A 19619-nucleotide genomic window follows, 5' to 3' on the forward strand; every position below is an offset into this window, starting at 1 on the left:
AAAACTCCATTTTGGGGGCTAAATTGCAGGTAAAATAATATTTATTTCGATTGAATTTCATTTCTTATCAAATAAGTCATCATATGGTAGTAAATAATCCCACAAAAAGTATTAATAAGGTAAATTATTTGAAATTAACATCAATCATAATGACGATTAACGTACCTGTGGAGCTGTTTTCAACAAGAAATTCAGCCAAGGCTGAGAAAAAACAGAACCTGAACACCAAGCATTTCACTAAGTAGCTCTCTGCTAGTTTCGTAAAGAAACTACCCAGAACTCACCACGAGGAAGAGGCTACCATCGAATTCCACCCGTGTCCCCCCCAGCCAACCTTCCGAAGGACACGATTGTGAAAGAACATCAATTACTCTGACAAAATTATTTTGTGATTTTTTTCAAATTTCGGCTGAACTTCTCCGTCTCTTATACACGATAATGCCCATCCATGCCTGCGTTCTATACTGCACACGGATTTTGATGCTAACATTATCATATGTACCATCCTTTCAACTGCTTGTGTATGGCAGGGAAAAGGTACTTCTAATTCAGGTCTTTCCGTAACAAGGTCTTCCAAGTTTTTGTTTGTCATCCCAGCTACTATTGGTGGTTGATTTACCTCATTTGATTCCCAGTCAACCAATTCAATACAATTTTGAGCATCGACGGTTAGAAAGATTTTGTGCTTTCCCGGCGAATGGACTGAGTGAAGAGTTCTCGGGATCGCCACCGGGTCAGGAAATCCATATCTGCCGACGTTTCGATGCCCAACTCGGTCATCGTCCTCAGGGCTGTGAAGTGTTCATTCACAGCATTGAGGACGATGACCGAGTGGGACATCGAAACGTCGGCAGATATGGATTCCCTGACCCGGTGGCGATCCCGAGAACTCACTCCATCGAAGGTTAGCTTTGGAAAATTCGAATTTCCTCGATTCCTCCTGCTGAGTTTCTTTCGATTTCAATGTATTTATGATGGCCATTGCATGAATTTGTCTGCGTTCATCGGCAAACATTGCAAGCAGAATTACATTTCCCTGAATCATAGAGTAGCGGCGTAATTTGATGTCTCTATCTATATATTTCATAAGAAGAATCATCGAAGTTCGATAACAAATTTTGCCAGGGTCATCAGTTCTTTTGACGGTGCTGAACGATAGTTCCTTGCAATGAAGGAGGCAAACAATCCAATGCAAAGGTCTTCTTAGGGCCATTTCCATTCTCCTGATTACTCCGGCATGGCTTCCGGTGTTAACCTCAGTTCCATCGCACACAATTGTTTGGAGTCCATCGGTAATGATCATTTCCTCCCCTAGAAAATTCGTGATGGAATCTTAGAGGCCAATAGCTTTGCCGACACATGAGGTGACATGCCATAAGTAGCGTGAACCGGGCTCTTGAACGAGAGTTACATGTTCCTCACCAATTGTTTTTCACTTTGATTGACTATAAACGAAAGCAGAGTCTTTCCTCTCGTCGAAGTAAAGCGCTTGCAGTTTAACAGTTCCCACATTCCTCCGAAGACACGTACGCAATCTTTCTCTTTCCCTTCTAACTTTGTTCTTGTCAACAAAAAGTACATTGACTCCTTGAGTAACCAACCCGATATCTATTAGGTGCGCAGATGCAAGCGCGGCAGAGGTATGGTTTGATATGCAGAATTATTCACAGGATGATGCAAATCTAGGTAATTTCAAATTACTTACACTAACCTTTTTCCATGAAATCCTCTCCTTCACTTGCATTACATAACTCTCCGTTCAATGTCATTTCATCACCTGAGTCTTCCGAACTGAAGTCTTATGACAAAATAGGGTGGAACATTCGGGTGTTCCTTTTTTCTTTCCAACCTGCAAAGCCTCGTCTTCCTATTTTTGGTCTCCTGCACATCGATGGCGCCTATCTTCATTTTCCTGCCACTTCTCTGTCCTTAGGGAATTCCCATTCTAAACAAGGCATTTTCGAAAGAATATCACAAACAGAATCAGTCTCACTAAAGCAATTTACATGCCGCAACATCAAAAAGCTGACGTGCGTGACGAAGGAAGTCTTGCTTCAGATCAATGAAAGCATTCTTGTTGACAGATCGAAGAATATTGCGATTATTTCCATGATATTGAATAATTCGTCAAACAATTTGCCTATATCGAACAACTGGGATAGAGGATCTATGCCAAATGCCTTCAATGGCATAAGCCACTGTCTCCGCGATTCCCGTCAGAGAAGTAATGGCATTTTAACTTTATTCTTCTTCTTCCTCAATGTACCGAGAGTACAAAAACATTTTCATCATCCCTTCATAAGTGGGCAAATCATTACCCATGAAATTTTCGGGTGCAACAAATATCACGCACTCCACTCCACACCTGGTACGCTTTTCCTCTATTTTAACTATTGCGTCAATCCTACCGTAACCCTTTGAAGGGTTGGTTGGGGGGACACGGGTGGAATTCGATGGTAGCCTCTTCCTCGTGGTGAGTTCTGGGTAGTTTCTTTACGAAACTAGCAGAGAGCTACTTAGTGAAATGCTTGGTGTTCAGGTTCTGTTTTTTCTCAGCCTTGGCTGAATTTCTTGTTGAAAACAGCTCCACAGGTACGTTAATCGTCATTATGATTGATGTTAATTTCAAATAATTTACCTTATTAATACTTTTTGTGGGATTATTTACTACCATATGATGACTTATTTGATAAGAAATGAAATTCAATCGAAATAAATATTATTTTACCTGCAATTTAGCCCCCAAAATGGAGTTTTAGAAATGTAGGAAAAAAATGAGTTGTGTTGTGCGGGTGGTCTATACTCTACTTTTGTTGTTAATTCATAGACATTTTTTTAACCATAGATTTTGTCAAAGAAACGTCAAATTTCATTTTCATAAACTATAAACATGTATCCACTCTTTGATATTATCCATTATCCCATATTTTCATAAAATTCGTCTTAATAGCCGTTTGATTCTGAAATCAGCCTGATTTTTCGCAAAATTTTAAACTTTAGAGCTCGGGCGGCAGTGGTTAATATTATCCGATTTGAAAAAAATTTTGTGTGCGAGATCCTTATATCATTTCGCAACTTTCCCGCACAGGGCAAATTTGATCAGGAAAAAAAACCTTTTTTCGGCCCACCCTAATGTGCAGGTCCTCTTCTTCGTAGGGACAAAAAACTACTAATACTTATATAATTTTTCTTCAGAAGGAAAATTTGTTCATAACTTTTGTTTTGAACTAAATATATTTTCGCTTCTATGGGGGGCAGTTGCTCCCCCTACCCCCACTCCCCCACCGGGGACGCCCATGTACGTGTATTTATTAAAATAAAGTATATAAGTTGGATTTTGCGCCTCTTTTAAAGAGGGGGGGTTGTAACCCGGATCCCCCCCCCATGGCTACGCCACTGCCCACTGAATCCGCTACTGAATGCAAATACGTAATGAGAGAAGCAGAACTTTATCGCGAGGCCGATTCCTCACCAAAGCAGTTCATCACGGGACCGGTTCCTCACGTGATCCGTTCATTTCTAGGGAAGAACTCTTTCTCGAGAATCGGCACCATGAGCGAGCGCGTGATGAAACACGTCAGGCGAGACGTGAGCCGCTCTCGGAGAAGTCGTAGTCGTTTGGGGGAGCGATATAGAGGCGAGTTACGAGGAACAGACGCCGATTCTGGGAACGAAGACGTCGCTGAGGGAGAGTGTGTTATCGTGGGGTACCGAGAACCTATCCGAGGCGAGGATTCGGCCATTTTAAACCAGGAGACACTAGTGTCGTCATAAATTTTATCGGCCGCCCGAGCTCCTACATCCTCTTCAACAGTCCGTGTTCGCCACAGAGCAGCAGAGGAAACGGCGCGACGCCCAGACGATAGCTGCCTTGAACTGCTCCCCACTTAAGGTAATATATATGAGCTTTTAAAAATATATATTCTGATCAATGCATGAAACAAGTGACTTTTTACGCAGTCTCGCGCACGAGTGCAAAGTTAAATACACCAAAGGATGAAGTTCGCCCTCAAAAAATACATCACTTAGCCGGAATTCGAACCCGGATCTCCCCGCGGTTTGCCAGTCTTTCACTTTATTTCACTTTGCCAGTCAGGCGTATTAGCCATTTACAGAGCCGGCCTCAGGGGGGGGGCGACCGGGGCGACTGCCCCGGGCCCCGCGCTTTGGGGGGCCCCGCGTTCGTGAAAAAAAATTAAAATATACGATAGTTTGAAAACGCAATTTCAACTATTACTGTATTGCTAAGTCCGTGCTAGACAAAAAATAATATTATGGAAAAGGAATAATAATGCAGTAATTTAAAGTAAAAAGCGCGCTTTTTATGTTTATTTTACGTTATAATTTTATGAATAAATATAATTATAAATTTTATTTGTATTATACTATTTTGAACTCAACTGCGAGATGGTATCATAACGGCGTAATTACGAAGTCTGAATTTGGGAGGGGAACACATACTTAGCCAGAGAGTGGTATGGATTCAAAATGCTCGAGTTTGTAGACGGGGTATAGAGTTTAATATTTTAAGTGAAGGGCCCCGCACTGAAGGATCGCCCCTAGCCCCGCACCTGCTAGCGCCGTCCCTGGCCATTTATACCACCAAGCCATTTTGTTCATTCCGTAAAACCCATCCCGAGGCTCGCTCTGACGTGTGTTTTATAATCCGCATCAGTTGTGAGGATATTATACGGGCGGCCATTCAATTCAGTGACGCAGCAGGTTTTGAGGAATAAATCCCCCTCCCCCAGAGCTCTGAGAAATTTTTAAGTTTAATCCATTTTACTTATTTGGATCATTAGTGCTTACAGAATAGTGTTAGGATTAGTCAAATATCCCTCAGAAAGCCGTAAAACTCGCCATTTTAAACCATTATTCTTAATTTTTTTTCCGGAGGAGGGCCCCCGCAACTCCTGCTTACCCTGGTGGGTATGCAATTCCTCACACCCATAAATATTAGTTGCGCCTAAAACCCCCCCTAGCCTTGATTCTTAGCTGCGCCCCTCATTCAAGTAAGCAGGATAATGCATCCTCGATGGAAGGAAAAATATCTCGTCGGCTTGAATCAGGGGTCATCTACCTTTTTTAATGCAAGGGCAAAATATCCATTTCACATCGTCCGGAGGGACACAATACTCCACGTCACATTACCACCACATCAATAAAATATATAAAAAAACATGTATTTTCAAAGTGCAATGATAAGATATCTTTATTGGTTAAAAAGTTCAATAAATCAATGCGATTTTAGACATTGTTTATTTTTGATGATTGTGTCGATCTATGTTTTCAATTGTGTGGCGTGATATAGTATTTTCTTTAGCCACTAGATGCCGAAAGAAATTAGCCCGAGGGCCGGGGATTGAAGACCCTTGGCTTAAACAGTTTTAATGTGGCGACAAAGGTTGGTTGCATAAGTTCAAAAAATGTTGTGCTCACTAAATTACATTTTTATAATAAAACGGTGAGAAACAAGACCTTTCACCGATGATCAGTGGTTTTTTATGAAGCATTGTGTGATCAAAATAGCAGTAAATAAAAACCTTTGTTTAAATACTAACTGCATATTAAGTAGTTCAGGTTTTGAAATCACATAATTGCCATCAAGTGGGGGTATTGACCCAAGCCATGGGTGAAAAGCCTTTAGAATCTAAATCGTGAACACCTGGCTTACATCTACAACCAAACCTACTCAGCATATTATAATATGCTGGAACTATAGTTCCGTCTTTGATTTACGATCACCATGTCATGTGTACTTGCAACAAAAGGCACCAAAAATGTAGTTGATGAGGTAACTTATGAATGGTGTGGGGTGTTACTTTGTGGAGTACCAACATATTGAGGGTTTCATAAGGCTGAAATACTTTTTTACTAACAAAAAGTTGCTTTTTTCCAGCTCATAAGCCACTAGTGCCCGTCAAAGTCATTTTTTAAAAAAAGAGATGAATGAAATGGATAGAAATTGGTGACTTGGTCAACGCCGCTCTGTACTCACGAAATGGCAGGATTTGAGGGAATCAACGGGGACACGCCTTCCCCCTCCTCTTTAGCTCTCTTTGCTTTGATGCATGATTTACAAATTATTTTGAAGTACAATAACATAATTAAATAATTGGTCTAGGTACCTCAGCTAGCACATCATAAGTCATTGAGATGAGGTGAAAGGAAAAAATTAGGAAAGTGATTAAAAGTAAACGGGGTAGCCTTTCCATGTGGGTTTCTCATGGCCGGGCCAAGAAACATCTAGAGTAATGACAAAATGGAGGCCTAACTTTCAGCATTTCCCAAGATGTTGTTATTATTCCATTGTTCTAGAGTATTAATTAAGGCATTTGCGTATAAGAATAATGTCTCCACTTTAGGTGCTTCTACATTATGAGGAGAAATAACATCATATGGCCATAATTTGAAAATCATTCACATTTATAAAATGACGGCAAACCACGGCCGGGTGAAAGAATCATGTTTTCACATGAATTGCGGCAAAGGATATAAAAATGCTAGAAAAAACTCGATCGACCGAGTTAGTCACGAGGAAGTCCTAAGAAGGGTAGGAGAGAAGAGAAGCCTCATGAAAACCTTAATAAGAAGACGGAACAACCTTATAGGCCACATCTTGAGACATGATGGCCTGATGAAGACAATCGTCGAAGGACAAGTGGAAGGCAAGAATGGAAAAGGAAGACCCTGAACAAAATATATGGAACAAGTAAAGAGAGATGTGAAAGAGAAGAAATACATAGGTGTGGAAAGATTAGCTGATAAGAGAACTGAGAGGAGAGCTGCGTCAAACCAATCCTAGGATTGTTGACCAGTGATGATGATGAGAAAAAACTCCAATATCAACGGTTTATTTATCGCGTTATCTGAATAAAAATCAAAATTCATGAATGTCAGTTTGTTTGGAACTTGAATTATTCATTTTGCTCCATGCACACAGCATCTAAGTTTTCCGGTAAACTTACATACATATTTTACACTTTTACTTACGGCACAATTATTTGACACATTAATGTAGTGGTTACCATGTTCAGCTGTGGAACCACGGGTAATACCACGGGTCGCGTGCAAAGAAGAGCTGCCAGGTATGTGAAAGGTCGTTACGATAGTCTTGTTAGTGTAACTGACCTCTTAGATAAACTCGGATGGGAATCTCTGTCGGACCGTAGATTGAAAAATAAAAATAGACTAAACCTTTTAGATAAATTCAAGAGCAGTGTCTTTTCTGACGAAGTTAACCATATCTTGCGGACGCCAACGTACTACGGAAGATCAGATTATATAAATAAAATAAGAGAGATAGATTGCAGAACAGACAGATTCCGAATGTCATTTTTTCCACGATCAATAAGAGATTATAACGGCAGCAATAGAACTCGTAAATAGATTGCATGACCTGTAGTGTAGCCTACTAACCTATGTAAAACGTAATGCATGTTTCTGAAATTCTATTCTATATTCTATTTCTAACAGCATATAGTAGTTTAGTTTGTTATTATGCGGGACGTTTTTTGGACGGTGTGGTGTGCATGTGGGAGTCCAAATGCATGCTGCATGCTGGTGATTGATCACCCCCTGCCAAACACCCTAGAGGTGGCTCGCAGGGTATTATGTAGATGTAGATGTAATAAGTTCGTTTCTCCTGGTAGGTATTTTATTTTCTTTCGGCCATGAGGAAATAGTAGGTACCTACATTATGCTTTGCATTTTCACCAGCAAGTCACCTATAGTTGTAAAAAAATTTTTTATTCACTGGAAAATTTGTTACTAGGTGTTCAGCTTTCATAAAGACTCACTGCATTTCACCAGTAGCCTTTACATTCACTCATATAATATTATTGCGTAAAACATGAATGTCCAATATCAATATTCATATGTTTTCATTATTTACCCAAATTTTTTTCTTCATTTAGGTCTGAATATTTTAAATCGTACATGTTAGTGTAAAAATTCCCAAGTGTGAGGTTAGGCTAATGACCTTAAAACAGCTCTGTCAAATTACAATTAGAAAAATCTTCTTCTAAGAAAAATAATGTACAAAACAGTCAATCACCTTAACTATGTCACGCCCACCCATTAAAGAAATTGAAAAAGTTGTTGCTATTTTTCATTATATTTTTTTTTCTACATGAATTGGGTTAAATTTTATTTAACCTACCTAGTCATCTATGTTAGCTAATATTGAGATGCTCCCTAACAGAGGCTCTGGGCTAGAATGGTTATGCTTTTTTTTAAATTAGTTATATGTACTAATATTTTTGATAGAATAACTGAGAAATCATTATATCCACAAACAGGAACACAACATTACAGTAAAATAGGTACATATCGTCGATCAGGTTATAGACTCAACACTATTCTGATTAAAATATGAGAAATCATTAATGTAAAATAACTGATTAACTAACTACTGTTGGGTATATCTTGAAGAATTCTGAAGGATGCACAAGGAATTCATGCAAAAAAGATATTTTAGATGTCATAATATCAAAAATCCTTAAATATCTAATTTGTCAGTATCAAAGCAACCATTTGTTTTTAACATCCATTTTCATGATGTTTGATACCAGAAGGAACATAACTATGTATTAAAATATTTTTTAAGGCTCAAAAGGAGGAAAAGAACTTACTCAAAATGTTTTTATTGAATGAATCAATTACTTAATGAAGAAAAAACTTTCTTGCAGGATGGCTGGCTACAACTGGCAAAGCAACAATAGTGGTTCGAACTTCCAAAAGGCCACGGGTGATGAAGATGAGAGGTAATAAAACTTTCAGACATCGGTCATGTAGCACAGCATGACTAAACTATGAGTTACCCCAGGTGAAAACAGAGTCCCCTAGATTGCCTTATAATTCATACATCTTCAAAGTAGAGTTGTCACAGCTCACCAAGGTTTTACAATTAACTGACGAAAAACAGAGTTTGGGGTGAAAAGAATGTCATGATACTGTGCTTCGTGTATGTCATTTGTTTTAAGGCTGTCTACAGCTCCCTGTATTCATGTAACGCAGTATTGAATAAACATTCATGAGAACATGACATGGTGCAGTCGGCAGTGCTCGGTTAGGACCATGTGATTGCTAGTACGTAGTCAAACAGGGTCAAAGCTAAGTGAAAAAGAAAAATTCTCGAGAATGCCACAAGTGAGACCACCAAATCCGTTAGTCTTAACGGGCAATATAAGTGATAATTTCCGGAAGTTTAAGCAAAACTTGGAGATATATATGTTAGCTTCTGGACTGAAAACGAAACCGAAGGAAGTTAAGACTGCCATTTTACTGAATGTAATTGGTGAGGATGGAGTTGAGCTCTTTAATATGTTTGACCTAGTAGAAGAAGATAAGTCGGATTTTGATAAAGTTCTCAATGAATTCCTTCGCAACAACCGATCCTCCTGATTTTTTATTATGTAAGACCTTGGTGTTCTATCTTTGGCCACTACCACACCAGGTAGCCAGACTCTCTTATTTTTAATTACAATATTATCACCTGGCTGAAAGTTTTGCCTGGTTACCGCACCTCTGTCATAATATTGCTTATTTTTGAGCTGGTTGGACCTCAGTTTATTACGTACATCTTTCTGAATCATGGGACACATCCTTGTGTTGCTTGAAAATGCGTCTTTATTACAATGACTACAACAACATCCTGAGAATAACAGAATAACTAAATAAGTACTGGCAAACAATGGGATAGAAATATATGCATATAATTTTTTTTAAATGTTCACATGTTATACTGCCCAACATTAACTAATGGCAGACCATGTTGAAACATAGGCATCTAGACTTGTGGATTTTATTTTCAATTTTTAAATAAAATATATTATTACAGAAAGGTCTTTTTCTGCCATTCCAAATAACATTGAATCACTGGCTTCTAATGAAAAATGCAATATCAATCTCAAATTTCACTATTTACCCATAAATTTGACATAAAAGTTTTGATTTTCCGATGCCTTAAATACTCACTTGAGGTATATTGACATCACACATCATTTATTCTAAACTTCAAAAAAAAAAAGTTTAAAAACCTGTTAAATCCATAACTAGACCAAAGGAAGGTCACATAAGCAGGCGCAAGTATTTAAATAAAATCTAAGAAGAATGAAGAATGTTCAATGTTCCCTGAAAAATACATAAAAAGAACTTAAAAGATAACATTTATCACTAATAAATAAAAATATCGTCTTGAAAGTATTGAGGAATTATTATCAATGGGAACTGACAACAAGAAATCTTTACGAGCCAGAACCTGTTTTTTTGCATGTTCACTTGTACGTAGCGTTTTTTAGAGTTCACACTTTCCATAGTACATATTTATGTTTGAATTGAAGAAACTCATAACTAAGAAGTTATGATTGACAACATTGTTACTTCTAATATAGTCTTTGAAAAAAGTTTTGTAAATTGTGAGACATTTTTCAGTAACAGACATCATGATTGATCCCTCCTGATATCACACACTCATACCTGTATTGTATTCATACGTTTTGGATATTTTTTCAAGAAAACAGGTAATATAAGGAAGTACTTCAGTTGATACATCTTCTTCTCTATGTAAAACCCAGTTACACTATTTCCTTAACGTACTTAATCCCTGATAGTGCGGAAGTGCAAAATTTTGCCTTGGTTACCTTGATGAAATTAAAGAAATCAACAATTCGTCACCAACAAATATGTATTTCTAATTACTCCATTACAGAATTTCAGGGTTATCAAATTACTTTCAACTAGAGTGACCAGATGTCCGCATTAATCCAGACATCTCCTCCTTTTTAGACGTCCGTCAGGTGTCCGGGTGAATTTTTTAAGTATTTGAAAATGTCCTCCTTTCTGGTCATTATGATTTTAACCTATGAAATTGTCGCTATTTTTCAATTGCCCCACTTGTTCCGCCTTTTTCCTCCTTTTTTACCAGGTGCTGTCCTCTATTTCATCTCTTAGCATCTAGTCACTCTACTTCTAACATTCCCAGATTTGTCATAGAATCATAATTCCCCCTAATTTCTCAGAGCTGATCCACTCACCAAAATATGTAATTGACATTTTAATAAATATTCCATACTCTTATCCATGCTATCTGTTTCAAAACAAAAATCAAATTTTATGAGGAAAGATCATCATCACTGGTCAACAATCCTAGGATTGGTTTGACGCAGCTCTCCACTCTGTTCTCCTATCAGCTAATCTTTTCACACCTACGTAATTCTTCTCTTTCACATCTCTCTTTACTTGTTCCATATATTTTGTCCGAGGTCTTCCTTTTCCATTCTTGCCTTCCACTTGCCCTTCGACGATTGTCTTCATCAGGCCATCATGTCTCAAGATCTGGCCCATAAGGTTGTTCCGTCTTCTTATTAAGGTTTTCATGAGGCTTCTCTTCTCTCCTACCCTTCTTAGCACTTCCTCGTTACTAACTCGGTCAATCCATTTGATTTTCATCATTCTTCTGTAGCACCACATTTCAAAGGCCTCTATCCTTGCTTTCTCCGCTGCGGTCATTGTCCATGCCTCACTTCCGTATAGGAGCATACTCCAGATGTAGGTTCTTAAGAATTGTTTCTTTATTTCCATATTTAAGTTTCCCGCTGTAAGCACGTCTCTCTTTTGGTGGAATGCTCTCTTCGCCTGGGCTATTCTGCTGATAATTTCTTTCTTGCTTCTCCCGTCACTGGTTATCTTGCTTCCCAAATAACAGAATTCATCCAACTCTATCAGTTTTTGCCTCCCTATTTTAATGTTGGTCTTGACTTCTTCCCTTCTGCTGCATACTAAGATCTTGGTTTTCTTCGTGCTCATTTTCAGTTGATATCTACTCATTACCCTACCCATATTAGCCAAAATATTTTTCAAATCCTTCTCTGTTTCTGCTATAACAGCTATGTCATCGGCAAATCTTAGCATGCTAATTTTTTCTCCATGGATATTCACTCCCAATTCTTTTTCTTTGATTTCATTAATGGCTTTCTCAATGTAAACGTTGAAAATTACGGGTGACAATGTACATCCTTGTCGCACTCCTTTCTTAATTCTTGCTTCTTCACGGCTGGGCCCAGATTTTATCACGGCTACTTGGTTTTTGTATAAACTGTGGATGATTCTTCTGTCATTATAGAGAACCCCAATTTCCTTTAAGATTCCAAGCATTGTGCTCCAATCCACGTTGTCAAATGCTTTCTCTAAGTCCAAAAACGCAACGAATGTTGGCTGGTTCTTTTCCATTCTCTTCTCTATGAGCAGTCTTAGGGCTAATATTGCTTCCCTTGTGCCTTTGTTTTTTCTGAATCCAAATTGGTCCTCATCCAAGTACTCTTCTGCTTTTCGTTCTATTCTTCGATAGATAATCCTTGTCAGTATCTTTGACGCATGTGTAGTAAGGCTTATGGTCCTAAAATCTTCGCACTTCTCCGCTCTTTTCTTCTTAGGAATAGGGATTATAATGTTCCTCTCAAAATCCTTTGGTATCTCACCTGTCGTATACATTTCACTAATGATTTTGTATAGCTGGTTCAACGTCTTCTCTCCTGAATTTTTAATTAGCTCTGCAGGAATGTCATCAATGCCAGACGCTTTATTTATCCTGAGGTCTCTTACAGCCGCATCAAATTCCGATCTTAAAATTGGGGCTCCCATGTCATCGGTATCCACTTCCCTCTCGTTTTCGATAGCATTCGTTCTGAGGCGACTTCCTTTGTACAAATCTTCCAGATATTCCTTCCATCTCTTCCCTTTTTCTCCGTTTTTGTCCCTTAGGGTATTACATCTTACCCCTTTCCTTAAAGTGGTTCCTCACAATCCTATAAGCGGCCTCTACTTTTCCATGTTTAAGATTGTTATGCACGTCTTCGCAAATGCTTTTCATCCATGTTTCTCTAGCCCTCCGCACTTTACGACATATTTCGTTCCTTATTCTCTTGTAACGATTCTGTCCTTCCTCTGTTTTCGCAGCCTTGTATTTTCTTCTTTCTTCAATGAGATCTAATACTTCCTGCGTGATCCATGGTTTTTTCATAACGACTCTTCTTTTACCAAGAACTTCCTCAGCTGCCGCCTGCAGACCACTTCTAATAGTTTTCCAACTCTCTTCCATTGGTTTGTTGGTCGTATCCTCCCCTATTTTATTTTCTACAGCCTCTTTAAAAGCCAGTTGATGCTGAACCTCCTTCAATTTTTCGACCTGCCATATGTTTTTCACGGCTTTCTTCAACTTTTTAAATTTAAGGTGGCATTTCATCATAACTAAATTATGGTCACTATCGATGTCTGCCCCTGGATAACTTTTGCAGTCCTTCACCTGGTTCCTGAATCTTTGTTTCACTAGAATGTAGTCGATTTGGAATCTTCTATGGTCTCCTGGCATCTTCCACGAGTATCTTCTTCGCAGGGGATTTTTGAATAAAGTGTTGGTAACCACTAGTCTGTGCTCCGTGCAGAATTCAAGTAGCCTTTCTCCTATTTCATTTCGGTTACCTAACCCATATTTCCCAGTTATTATTCCATCTTGACCTTCGCCGACGACGGCGTTCCAGTCACCTAAAATAATAAGATATTCTTCCCCTCTTACCTGCTTGATAACTTCCGCTATATCTTGGTAGACATCTTCTACTTCTTCGTCTTCATAATCTGACATAGGCATGTAAACCTGTACCACTACAGTAGCTACGGGTTTAGTATCAATCTTCACCATTAGTATCCTTTCATTAAACTGCAGGTAGCTTTTAACAAGCATCCCGGCGCTCTTTCTAAGCATTATGCCTACTCCAGCATTACCATTTAGCGATCCCGTGTGTATCATTCTGTAGCTTCCACTCCAAAAGTCTACTTCCTGGGGCCACTTCATTTCGCTGATGCCTAATACATCGAGGTTCATTCTTTGCATCTCCACCTTCAAGTTCTCTAGCTTACCGCAGGTACGAAGTGATCTGACGTTCCATGTTCCTATCCGTAACATTCTATCTCGTTTGACCGATGTACCCTCTCGAGTAGTCCCCGCCCGGAGATCCGAATGGGGGACTAGTTTACCTCCGGAATATTTTACCCGAGAGAATTCCATCATGTCATTATATAAATTGAGTGGAGTAGCTGTGACTCCTCGGAATGATAATGTGGTGGTTTCCCCTTGCCTTCCACATCGCAGTACTACAGCCGTTAAAGTAAATGTTACCACGCCCGTAGTGGAATGTGTGTCGCTGTACCGACCAGTATGGTCTCCACCTTCGCACATGTGAAGAAGATCTGCTGCCCTCTCCCCCGGGTGATGAGAGGCATAATTGTTGGTGGCCCCCAGTCGCCAAGTCACGGTATCTTCACAGGTTTTGGTATCTTTTAAATGGTCTACCTTACCCAAGGGTAGCCCAATACCCCCTTAGAATACCGCCGCTTTTTGTCCACGACTGCTTATTCGACGAGAGAACTCGCTTATCTCGCAGCTAACCTCTATATCTAAGTCTTAAGTAGTTCATTGAATGCCAGAGAAAGTTGGCTGCCACAGAGAGTCTAAGCTAATTTCTAAGGTCATGGAACTGCTCTTCCGTACTATTTTCTAGGAATATAAAAAATGTATTACTGCTAATCCCAACATCCATGCTGAATTCAAAGAAGGAAAGATTACAGGGTTTTGTCCCCATTTACAGAGCATTTATCACTCAATTTGCATAGGGAATACAGTGGGTTGTGAACATAGTTAATTTTTTAATACCTGGATTAGGAGAAGAGACATTGAAGGAATGTTTAAAAAATGGAAGGAATCAATTTTAAATGCATCATGATGTTTCCATATTTTATTCTAAGGGAAGCATCATAGCCCAGTGGGTACAGTGCTTGGCTGTTTGCGTTCAAATCCCAGGTGCAGCCTTCAGGCAGTCCCAAATGAAATCCATGAAGTGGGAGGAGGCCCAGGAAAAGGAAATGGCCCCCCTACCCTAAAAATGTGAAACTTTCATATCTGTACATTAGTACAGGATGAGTTCTGCCCTAACCTATCTAAAGCATCCTTGGGTTCAAATCATTGAGGGAGTGAATTTATAAATACAGAGTGAGTTCACTATCCACAAGATTTTTGAATGCTCCTGCATCGACAAAAGGCACTATTCCTTTGATTTCTCATTGGCAGGTATGATTGGGCAAGATCCAATGACCAGAGCTCAATTGGGGGCAGACAAATCATCTACCACCTGCACTCGAGAAATCCAGAGGAGGCCATGAGGGAGTTTCAACGCTTCCAAACCAATACGGAGATGAGGAGACAAGAGAGGGAAATGAAAGACAGGGAATTGAGGGAGATGCAAGAGAACACGAGGAAGATGGTGGAGCAGCAGGAGACCGAGTGGAGGAACAGGCAGAGGAAACGAGAGGAAGAAGAGAAGAGCGCCAACGAGGAGAGGAGGAAGATGGAAATGGAGAGGAGGGGGCGGGAGGAGAGAGCGATGAGGAAGGTGGATGAGTGCATGGCCAAAGAGGAGGAGGTCAGGAGGAAGGAGTGGAAACTGGAATTGAGGGAAAAGGAGCTGGCGGGGAGGGAACTGAAGATGGAGAGTCTCAAGGAGGAGACCGAGGCCGAGGTCAAGCAGATGAATGAGAGGCTGAAGGCTCTCACCATGCAGCTGAAGAGGAAGGAGGATGAAATCTGGGCAGAGAGGGAGAAACACGAGAGGGAGAGGCAGGAGATGGCGGAGAGAGAGGAGAAGAAGCAGAGGGAGGTGGATGACGGGAAGAGGGCAGAGGATGCAGCGAGATGGAGAGAGCTGAAAGAGCGGGAGTCGTCACTGCAGGAGGATTGGTCGCGGGTCAGGAAGGAAAAGGAGGAGCTAGAGAGACTAAGGTCGGACCTGGAGAGGGAGAAGGAGAGGGTGGAGAGGATGGAGGAGAAGCTGCGGGCGGAAGGGAATAGATACGGAAAGGCCACCGCCGCCGACGTGGAGGATGAGGTAAGGCGGACTGTGGAGGAAGAGATGAATAACAAGTGGAAGAAGAGGATGGAGGAGTTGAACTTTGATTGCAGGAAATTAATGGAGAGGGAGAAGAGGGAGCATGAGGAGGAGCGCAGGAGTTGGGAGGCGGATAGGGTGAGGAAGGGGAAGGAGCTTGAGGAGGAGAGGCAGCGAGTGTTGAGGGGGGCAGAGGAGAGGGTCGAGAAAGCCAGGGCCGATTACGCCAAGCAGAGGCAGGAGCTGGAGGAGAGGTATCGGAAACAACTCGATGAGGAGAAGTTGCATGCAGAATGGGAAAGGGATGATATAGAGAAAAAGAGCAAGAGGGAGAAGAAGCGATTGGAGGAAGAGCATCAGCGTGAAATGAAATCGCAGCAGTCCAAAATAGAGGATCTGGAGAATGAATGTTCATCGATACGAAAAACTCGTGATTTGGAAATTCAATATAGAGATGATGAAATTAAACGCCTCAAAGAACGTTTATTAGAGAATGAAAAAGAATTATCATCATTAAAGAATAAGAAATCATGGGTACCATGGGGAGGAAACAAATCGAAAAATCAACGTGACAGCAGTACATCTACAACTTATGACAACAACATGACTACATCTGGTAATTTTTCAAATAATGACCAAGATTGGTATCCAGGTATTGGCAACCTGTAGATTAGCTACCAGGTATTAATGTGGCATTGTAATACCAAAGAAATGCTACATGATCTATCAACGGATGCATAAATGGAGAGAGGGACAAGAAAGCCAGTGTGGAATATGCCTAAGAGGGGTTGCTGCAGGGTGCAATAGAAACATCTGGAGAAAGAGAGGTGGGAGGCAATAAGAGAGAGTACTTGTTGCACTGCTGAACTGGAAAAGAGTTCATTTATTCCTTCCCTCCCATAACTGAATGTGTGAAATGCACTAACCTTGTAGCTTAGTCTGGGGTAAGCTCTACCCCACAAATGACAATATTGAATTGGGGTGTTCAAATCAGAGGTAGTCTGGGTTGATTCGGGGCCCTCAGCTGGGGCTGATGAGGGGGCCCCTCTTACCGCTTTCGATTTGGGTGTCCTTTCTGGGAAAATGTTACGAAATCGCAAACCCAGAAATGGATTTTGACGCTATTCTGGCACTTAAAAACTAGATAAAAGTCAATTAAAAAATAGCAGTTTCGTAATAAAAAATACTATGACAAGAGAGAAGTACACAGCTTGTAAAATTTTAATGATGGATTATGGTGCTATTTATATATATTTAGTGACTTTGTTCCTTGAAAAGTCACTGAAATGTAAAAAAACCTCTAAAATAGCTTTTTCGAAAAATGCTTGCATGAATGCACCAGGTTCTCCTTCATCTTCTGACACCTTTATTTTATTAATTTTTATATCATCTTTTGACATGAGTATACTGTAAATGAAGCAACTAATGAAAACGTAGAATTTTATAATGGCAAGAAAAAACTTCGGTTCAAGTAATCTGAGTCTTTTTTTATTACACCATTCATATATGCTTCACGATAGACATGAGTGTTTTTGGGGCCCCTGTAAGCTCGGGGCCCTTGGCGAATGACGACCTGGCCAGACCACCCCTGCTTCAAATATTGAAGATATATGTAGTTACGAATTAGAGGAGGAGGAAAAATTTAATTACTGATGAATGCTAAGAGTTAATTTCCATCCACATCCTTGGTAGATGCTATGCACATATATTACTCAGGTTTATATTCAGGTCAAAATCATTATATCCAGTAGGTTTCAGCTGTTTACCCAACCACTGTCTTCAGAGATGAAGTGGAAGATAAGGAGTCGACCACTATGTGTGTATATGCACAACTGAACGTATTTCAAGCTTTCAAAATCCTATGTATTAGTAATATTACAAAAGATGAGTCATCTACAGATATTTATATTGCAGTGGCTAAGCTTTCAATTCCAAGCTCCACCAGTACTATCCACCATCTCGCTGAGATTGCTGCCCTAGGTCTCTGCTGAGGCAGTCAGGGCACAGAAGACTCCAGCACCACGAAAAAGCACCATTCAAGCTCAAAGACCTCAGACAACTACGACCAGTGCCTTGTGCAATTGATCATGTCAAGACATGCATGACATATATTCTCCAACCACCACGTACTTGGACATAATAACTCTCTTTCAGTTGACATTCAAAATACACATGCCTCCTCTATGACTATTTTTTATTTGAAGAGTGCTTAAGAAATCACCTCCATCAATCCCTTCATGTACTATAGAAGTGCATTTTCATAAAGTAAAATATGGCTTCAAAGCAGTATTTTCATTTTTTTATCAGTACTCAAAACCTGTAGTATTCTGCCTTAATGCGTTTAGCTAATAAAATATCAGCCCTAAAAAAGTCAAGCCAAATCTTTTATTTGAAACTAGTGTGAATATAAAGTGAAAAAAGTTAAAAGTAAACCATCTAACTATCATGCTGCAATTATGAAATTAATTATAAAAATAGATATTGTTTTCGTAAATTTCCCTTGATTGTGGAAATTGCATGATACAACCACTCATACCTGAGGAATTGCCTCTGATTGAAAAAAAATATGAAAAGAGTAAAAAGGAAAAATAATAAAGTCCACAAAAACTTCATAGAAACACTTTCTTTACCTTTGAGTTGTTTTTGAAAATTAAAAAAAATATGAAAAGGTCAATCTAAATGTTGATGTATAAGAAGCCTGTTCACAACAAATGTAATACATCAAAAATGTGACAGAAGAAGAAATGAAAATATGCATGCAAAAATGATAAATACAAGCATTAAAAATTGATGCTTTTATTAATAGAAATACATAGATAACAAATTTTTCCAATAACAAAGAAAAAAATTAACAAATTAGAATCTTTAGCCCTCCGGCTGCGGTAACGTTTTGTATTTTTGGAATGGCCAGGGAGTGCTAAGCTGCAATGGCAATCCCTACAGTGTGGAAAAGTGCACTTGGGCTCCACTTGGGTAACAATAAAAATTGTGAGAAACTGAAGAAGGTAGTCAAGCAATGGTTGAATGTTTAACCCTTAACCGGTGACGTGCGGTCTGAGAGACCGCTGCATTTCTAAAATTGTGAATATTTTCAAAATTAAGATTTCAAAATATCTATAATTCTCGTTAGCTTCATATTTTTGCATAACAAGGACATCCCACTCTTATAATTCAACGTTCCTTTTATTAATTTCTGTAAATTTGCAATTGAACTCGATTAGCGGTCTGTGAGACCGCACGTCACTTACTAAGAATGCATCAAGAAAAGGAATAAGCGGGATGAATTTCATGGCTACTTACTACTTAGCCTTCCAACTTTAACATTTAAGGCCTTTTTTGAATCTGGCAAAATATTGATACATAAATATAATAATTATAACTCAAGTGTTTTTGGCATCAGTTTTTTGACCCTGCTTCAAATCACAATTTTTTATGACAAATTGGTTCGTATTGGGAGTGTAAAAATTTTAATATAAGTTTTAAAATACTTAAGCATTCAAAGAAAAATTAAACAAAATAATAAAAATGGCATAGCAATATTTTATGAATTTTTGATTTATTGCGGTCTCCCAGACTGCACGTCACTGGTAGTGTAACAAGAATTGCACGTCAGGGGTTAAGGGTTAAAATCATTTTTCTGCAGTCAGCATAAAAACGTATAAAAATATTTCTGCAGTCTAAGGG

General features: G+C 39.4%; 1 protein-coding gene across 1 annotated transcript; it reads left to right on the forward strand.

Moving 5' to 3' along the window:
• The first annotated feature begins 3569 nt into the window (after positions 1-3569).
• LOC124157468 (trichohyalin-like) lies at positions 3570-18310 on the forward strand. Its single transcript, XM_046532203.1, has 3 exons — positions 3570-3892; positions 8691-8765; positions 15122-18310. Exons 2-3 carry the CDS (start codon positions 8692-8694, stop codon positions 16602-16604), a joined length of 1557 nt encoding a protein of 518 aa, XP_046388159.1. The 5' UTR covers positions 3570-3892; position 8691; the 3' UTR covers positions 16605-18310.
• Positions 18311-19619: the final 1309 nt, after the last annotated feature.

This window comes from Ischnura elegans, chromosome 4, assembly GCF_921293095.1.
Source record: "Ischnura elegans chromosome 4, ioIscEleg1.1, whole genome shotgun sequence".
Lineage (NCBI taxonomy): Eukaryota > Metazoa > Arthropoda > Insecta > Odonata > Coenagrionidae > Ischnura > Ischnura elegans.

Excerpts from the sequence above, each read along its gene's own strand:
- LOC124157468 (XM_046532203.1), top strand. The coding sequence starts at position 8,692 with ATGGCTGGCTACAACTGGCAAAGCAACAATAGTGGTTCGAACTTCCAA. Across the intron at positions 8,766-15,121 it reads ACGGGTGATGAAGATGAGAG|GTATGATTGGGCAAGATCCA; the intron begins GTAATAAAACTT and ends TCTCATTGGCAG.